General features: G+C 42.8%; 1 protein-coding gene across 2 annotated transcripts; it reads right to left on the reverse strand.

The window, feature by feature from the left end:
- Positions 1–541: 541 nt before the first annotated feature.
- Positions 542–4,943, reverse strand: LOC115544979 (homeobox protein orthopedia B). 2 transcript variants are annotated; one of them, XM_030357669.1, is made up of 3 exons: positions 4,671–4,943; positions 3,953–4,368; positions 542–1,866 (listed from the first exon to the last, which is right to left on the reverse strand). In XM_030357669.1, the coding sequence occupies exons 1-3, from the start codon at positions 4,744–4,746 to the stop codon at positions 1,369–1,371; spliced, it is 990 nt and encodes a 329-aa protein (XP_030213529.1). In that variant the 5' UTR covers positions 4,747–4,943; the 3' UTR covers positions 542–1,368. The 2 variants fall into 2 exon arrangements, with proteins under 2 accessions (XP_030213529.1, XP_030213530.1); XM_030357670.1 differs by having other exon boundaries at positions 4,710–4,931.
- Between the last annotated feature and the right edge of the window lie 2,394 nt (positions 4,944–7,337).

The following is a 7,337-nucleotide window of genomic DNA, read 5'->3' on the forward strand; positions in this document are numbered from 1 at the left end:
TGAGTTCCCCCCAAAGATAATGTGACTGTTAGCCTAGAATAAAAACACAGTGTAGACCTAATAGACGTGGGTACCACCATAGATAACAGGGCCGTTTCTTTGTTGAATCATAGAAGAAGTATAGGCCTTTAATATTGATGTTCGCTCTCTAAAGGGGTCATACCACCTATACTCAGCGTGTTCACTGAAAGTTGACAGAGCTAAAGGGTTGTGTTCCTGCTTAATGCGGTGCTGTCTGAAAGACACATTTCATATATCATGTCCACTGCTGAGCGGGCGATCATACTGACCGTCATGGTCACCGCAACGACCGTCCCGTCACGGCACTGACATCTTTACCGCTGCTGTCAGTCTCCAGTGCGACCAGTCACCGTCACCCCGGGCCTCAATGTTAGGTCTATGTAGGCCTATCTATATATAGGCCTGCATTTACACGAATTAATTTAAGCCAAAAATGATGATCCAGGTCACTTTGCTATTAAAGCCATCGTTGTCTATATAAAGGAGCGGCCTATTATAAAGAACATACATCATTCTCATGTTGACATTCTTCAAAATCCTTTTTATTTGTCATTTAAATTGGTACAAACCCGTCAATAAGGTGTATTTGAATGTAAGATCAAACATTTAAGAAATGTGTCAGTAATTAGCACAGACAATAAGTTAAAACATGTCACAAAAAGACCAGCGGGTACATAGCAAGAATGTTTCATCTACACAAAACATCCTAAAACAGAGTAGGCCTACTGAAAATCCGATCGACTTAAATGTAGTAGGAGCCTATACTCTCTCGCCTCATGCAGGCGAGGGTTTCTGCCACCTAGAGCAAAAGTGTGTATTCATATTATTTGGGCACCGTTATCTTTCTAAATACTTCAAGTGTTAAATCCACGTGCATTGCGCATGCCTCAGAGAACCACTTTGATTGGCCCACCTATGGTGCGTGTGTGTGTGTGTGTGTGTGTGTGTGTGTGTGTGTGTGTGTGTGTGAAAACGTTGACTCACCTCATAGTTTTCCCTTTGACATAATATAACACAATTTCACCTGAACACAATAACAAATGAGCGCATAAAGATGCACCCACGTGAAAACATAAATACGACGATTGTTTGGTTCTCATTAATGCGGCCTATCGCGGCTAGATCGTTACAATATCACCAATAGTGGACCAAATCCTTTAAATGATCAAGATGAATAACCCCAAGTCGAGGATAAATAGCGGTTTTCTCAAATTCCTATTCTAGACGACAGTCAGTCAGTCTCCTGCTTGACATAGTAATTCAGACTCGTTCTCTCATCTTGATCACACATGGTGTTAAAATAATAAAATTAAAAGAGCCACGGGATTATGCGTGTGTTAAAAGTCACTAGGTGAAACTCATGGAAACTGTGTGCTCCAGCGCCTTGCGTCGAAGAGACGCGATGCTTGTCCCTCTCCACATATCACTGTCCGGGGAGCTACACAGCTGCGGGGAGCCCCCGTTGTTGGGTCCCGAAATAGAGGCCGACATTCCTGGAAAATGCGTCTGGTAGAGGTGGGACTGCAGCCCGGAGCCGTTGGAGGACAGGCCGTTGGAAAGGCCCATTGAGTTGGGGGGTCCGGGTCCGAGGCTGCACTGTGACAAGGACTGCGGCATGCCGGGCTGGCGACCAAGCGATGGCGGGAGCTGCAGCTGGGACACCCCGGGCATCCCCGTGGCCCAACGCGAATCGTTGGCATGGAAGGAACACAAGCTGTTCTCCATGGCTGCCGCGGCGGAGAACTGCTGCAGGCCGTGTGTGGGAAGCAGCGTTCCCGGGGAGCGGAAGACATTGGTAGTCTTCTTCCTCTTCTTCCACTTGGCGCGTCTGTTCTGGAACCAGACCTATTTTTCCACACACAGGAGATGGGACCCACGTTAGCGTACCATTCACACCGCCATAAACCACTTTTGATAATCAGCATAACAGCATGATAAACTCATCTGTGGCCTTAGCCTATATTCCCAACGACCAAGGTTAAAGGGGTCATGGATGATCGGACAATAGTGGAATGTTGTTAGGAAAATACATTATGTAACTAATATGATGAGATCCACAAGGTGAAACATGGTAACATTGTGGTGACTCGAACCTCTAGAATGCCATGACACAAATATCCTATGACTTAATAATAAATCAGTTCAACAAATGCAACAAATCAACAAATGCAAAAAAAAAGCCTGCAAAAACAATTCATTTTTCACAAGTGTGTTTCAATCTCAAATTGTTTCAGAATACAAAGCATATTTTACGTACCGTCTAAACACACACACACACACACACACACACACACACACACACACACACACACACACACACACACCACACACACACACACACACACACACACACACACACACACACACACACACACACACACACACACACACACACACACACACACACACACAGGGACCAGCAGACAAAACAGACACACACACATGACCACACACGGTCACAATACGCACTGGCTAAATGGCGGGAGATCTCGCCGCCCGCGAGCGTATAAAGATTTCATCATCTTCAGGCGTGATTAATGCGCGCGAGACGCCGCGAGACGGAGCCGCCGTATTAAAACTGAGAGCTCGCTCTCATTCTGTTCATTCATCCGTGAAACGTCGACCAAACCCATTACACTGGGGGGGAAAGAAAATGCAATTTCTCATTCCATTAAAAAAAGTACAATATAGTCTCGAGTCCTATTAAGACGTCGCTGATAGACCATTTTAAAGGACGCGTTAAGAGCCACATAGCATTGCTTCGATGTAAAGGCAACACCCGCAGAGGACTGTGTTTAGAAACAGCATGGTGAATAAAAGCATGGGAACATAAGGTATTTTGAATTGTGTATTAAACGAATGATTATGGTGACTAATGAATAAACTGCTTTTTATTGCTTCCAGTGGAATAATTTGCATGTATTTCACATCACTGATTAATAACCCGTTCATTGTTATAAATAAGGCTGAAACGGTTGGGTAATATGTGATTAATTCGGCCCTCAGAAACACCTCCGTGTTCGATTATGTGTTGGAAGCATTTTTGGTTTTATTTTTAATAACCAAAGCATTGCTCTTGCTTTGACTCAATAAATACTGTTAACATTTTTGGTGACTAATGAATAAACTGCTTTTTATTGCCTCCAGTGGAATAATTTGCATGTATTTCACATCACTGGTTAATAACCCGTTCATTGTTATAAATAAGGCTGAAACGATTGGGTAATATGTGATAAATTCGGCCCTCAGAAACACCTCCGTGTTCGATTATGTGTTGGAAGCATTTTTGGTTTTATTTTTAATAACCAAAGCTTTGCTCTTGCTTTGACTCAATAAATACTGTTAACATTTTTGGTTAATATTATAAGCTTTACATATTTTGTAATAGCCTGTTATCTAACTTTCAATTACATTTTGTTTACATTTTTATTATTTATTTATGGGTTATCGAAGGAGGCTAATTGAATTATTTTAGTTGAAAATAAAACGTTTCAAGGGAAATAAATAATTGATTGTCTGGAAAAAATAAATAGCCTAAGGTAAACACAGTTTGTGTAATTAGGTAGGCTAATTATAATAACTCAGTTGTGGGTTGGGTCGTAGTATTTGGAATTATAGTAAGGTAACATAGGCAATATACTAACACTTTAGACTTTCATTATTTGACCATTTGGCGATTGAGCGTTTCAGCACCACGGAAAGCGCTCGTGCCGAAGATACGCAAGAACGCAAAGGAACCGCGATAGGGTAAAAAATAAAAGGTGCATTCTGGATATGGTTGGTTATATATATTGCATAAGGAGGACCATGCTCCAAGCCGATTATAGGCTACACAAATTTACCACTTCCAATGCATGCACATCATGGCCATAGGGTAACTGCATTGTCTTAAACCTTGTGCTATTAAGAAAATAGACAAATAGGACTTTACCTGCACGCGGGACTCGGTGAGACCGATCCTTAAAGCCAGCTCCTCGCGCATGAAGATGTCAGGGTAGTGAGTTTTAGCGAAGCTTCTCTCCAGCTCGTTGAGCTGAGCCGGGGTGAAGCGGGTCCGGTGTCGCTTCTGCTTCTGTTGGTTCGACGACTGACCGGAGTTCTGCTGCTGCTGCTGCTGCTGTTGCTGCTGCTGCTGCTGTTGTTGTTTATCTTGGTCTTTTCCGTTCACCTGCATGCCGGTTGCGTTGGATCCCACAGACGAGATGTCGTCTCCGGGCAAAAGAGTGCTCCCCTCTACAGAGTCCGGACCAGGGGCCATTTCCCCCGGATGCCCCTGGTCCTGCACCCCTCCCAGTCGGCACTTAAGAGCTTCTCGGTGTCCGAGTAGCTCCGCAGCATCCTTCATCCCTGAGGTAACGGCCGGAGGACAGGTTTTGAGTTTAAACAAGCCAGCACAAATGAGGGTAAAATGAATGTTAAAAGCCTGTTTGAAGAGATAGTTGACATGAACTTGTCTGAGGTGACCACCGCCAACAGTTTTAAAGATATAATCCAAATTTGTTTGCTTTGCATCTGGCAAAACACATTTCAGCAATAGGCCTAATGCTGTTTTTGATCAACCTACGCGATCTAGTTGTCGATGGAATTCCTCAGGCAAGCAATACTCAAACCTATCCCTACATAGGTGGAATAAATAGTTGTTCTCTTACAGTGCAGTTTGGGGCTGGAGTTGAGCGATGATAACTCACCGAGCCGAGCATCCAGGAGGTCGGCATGGGAAAGCATAGCGTACCGCTCCAGGGCGAAACGAGTTCCAAAAAAAATCCTACAACTTTGGCAATTTATAAAGTATATATCGTCTAAATGAACGAAAATTCGGTTTGTGGTTAAAAAAGAAGGTCCCTTGCATTATAATGTCCTTTAGAGCGACGGGGAGGCGCTTATTAGTTGAAAGAACCCATGAGCTTCCTCAAATAAGAGCCAATCAGATTCGGAGTTTGGAAATGGCAGCGATGTGACTTCCCCTTTACACCCACCTCGCCGCGTACCCGCGCCTATACCACGCACGCGCCTAGAATCACAGACGCACACCGCCGCCACATTTAACTTCTCTCTTCTGCCATCCAGTTATTCATGCTCAAATTATTCCATATTGAACCTATCAAGGCGTGTGTTTGTTGGTTTATCAAACAGTATGCTTTTTCAGACTTACTTTCTATTTAACTATAGGCAATATGATTTGTTTGGGTATGTCTATGAACATATATAGCCCGCCTATAACTGTAGCCTGTATGATCTGTCACATTTACTGAATAACGTTTAACTCATTGCTATGGCATCATTGAATATAATTAAAAAGCAACCTACTCTAAACTATAGGCCTCATTTATTGAATAAAACGATTCAAGACTTTAGAGTACTATAGGTAAACACCAAATGCACCCCCTTTTATCAATGTATCCACTGGAAAAATGAAATAAGCGAGATGTGTATGTGATTGATCAGGGCTCATAACTATTTCACCTGCCTGCTATCGGAGAACAGACAGCACCTGAGAGGCCCCGTGGCTCGCGACCTTGGATCAGAAACCAAACTAATATCACTTCCAATCCCCCATGGCAGGCGATTTGTACAGACAAATGGAGGAAATAAATAAATAAACGAGTACAGATGGATTTAAGCTCCGTTAGTCATCGGCTGCTTTAACTCCCATCGACTTTTCATCAACCCTGGTGCAATTAAAAGGTAGTTAGGCCTATTTGGTTCAAACAAATCAGACGTGGTGGACCTAAATGATTTAGCCCCTTTAGCAGTACTCCATAAGTAGGCTATTATACAATTAACAGGACAGCCATTGATCTTTCGTTCCACTCGGTCCTCCAGACAGTAGCCCGGTTAGCAGGGGCTGTCGGCAGATGTCGGGGTTAGCCTGGTGAATAGACCACCGCCGGGGACTAAATGGTTTCTTCTCTGGCGGACAAAGGGAGCGTCCGAGTGAGAAGGGGGCACCGCCCGGCCCCTGTCTTCCTCCCCGACCCTGCATGGATGCGGGGCTTATCATCCACAAGAGCCAATCTGCCGAACGCTGACACACGTTTGAATCGCTTTTTTTTGTGTGTGTACCGAGACTCGTGGAAGTATCTCTAGGCTATGCCTTCCTTGACACACGCGGCTTGAGAAACTTAGGGAGATGAAGTGACGGGTCCACTGAGATGAAGATACTGAGACCATTTCTTGAGGTTCAGGAGTGGCAATCAGCAGCATTCCAGCGTCGATGCGCGTGAGTCAGACGGGCAGACCAGAGGGACCGTCTGCAGTTGTAGGGCCAACCACCCTGCGTTTGATAAGGGCTAGGGCCAGGAGCAACGGTGTGTATATGCTGTGCTGGCTGCTGGGTTTGTAATCGGTATGTGTTTAGCAGCACCGGAGCACCAGGGGCAATATGGAGGAAACGAGCGTTATCCAATGCTTTGAGGATTGTTTGGTATTGTAATAATAATTGGCCTCCAATAGAACATTTGAAGATACTGTCTAGTATCATTGAAATTAAGGTAACTGGAAATAATTGAACCATTGAGGGAAATGAAAAAACAAACAATTGATGGTCTTCTTTTAATGTTATTGTTGAGTTATTGATCATGGGTAATAAAATGCATCGTTTGTATTTTTAATGGTGATTTATTTTTAAATAAGTGTTTTTTTAATTTATAACGTGGAATAACATAGTGAAATAATATGATTATTAACTATTAAACTTAAACTATTTTAAAGAAAAATACAACAATAATCACAATAACGTCAACAAAACCACAACAATGCCTTGTTATAAACTGCTGTTTACAGTAACTTAAGTGAGTTCACACATATATATATATATATATATATATATATATATATATATATTATATATATATATATATATATATATATATATATAAATATTTGAGAATTTTAATCAGACCGAGACTAATTTTATGTGTGGGTAATTTTGTCAAGCATAATGATTTAAACTATTTCAAATGGCCCAACTGATATCCATGTTATGACTGTTTACTCAGGCCAGAAAATAGCCTTCCCGGCTGTTCGACCAAGGTTTAACTTATTGCTATAACAAGAGGAACCACTTGAAATGGATCTATGTCTCACTCAGCCTCCCTAACTGGACCACATCAATCTTCCCAGTAAAAACACACTCACATACAATCCGCCCGGGGTTAATGCGGCCGCATCTGAAGTGCGGAACGGCTGTTTACACGCGAGGAGACACTTTTAATGGAAGCGCACCAAAAACAAATGCAATTTTGTAGAGCAATTTCAAAGATCAGGGATTCTGTGTCCTCACTCTCCGCGGTTTTTTAGCAATCAAACTGCGTTAA

The sequence above is a fragment of the Gadus morhua genome, chromosome 6 (assembly GCF_902167405.1).
Source record: "Gadus morhua chromosome 6, gadMor3.0, whole genome shotgun sequence".
Lineage (NCBI taxonomy): Eukaryota > Metazoa > Chordata > Actinopteri > Gadiformes > Gadidae > Gadus > Gadus morhua.

Excerpts from the sequence above, each read along its gene's own strand:
- LOC115544979 (XM_030357669.1), bottom strand. The coding sequence starts at position 4,746 with ATGCTTTCCCATGCCGACCTCCTGGATGCTCGGCTCGGTGAGTTATCA. Across the intron at positions 4,369-4,670 it reads CTCCAGCCCCAAACTGCACT|GGATGAAGGATGCTGCGGAG; the intron begins GTAAGAGAACAA and ends CCGTTACCTCAG. Across the intron at positions 1,867-3,952 it reads TCACCGAGTCCCGCGTGCAG|GTCTGGTTCCAGAACAGACG; the intron begins GTAAAGTCCTAT and ends GTGGAAAAATAG.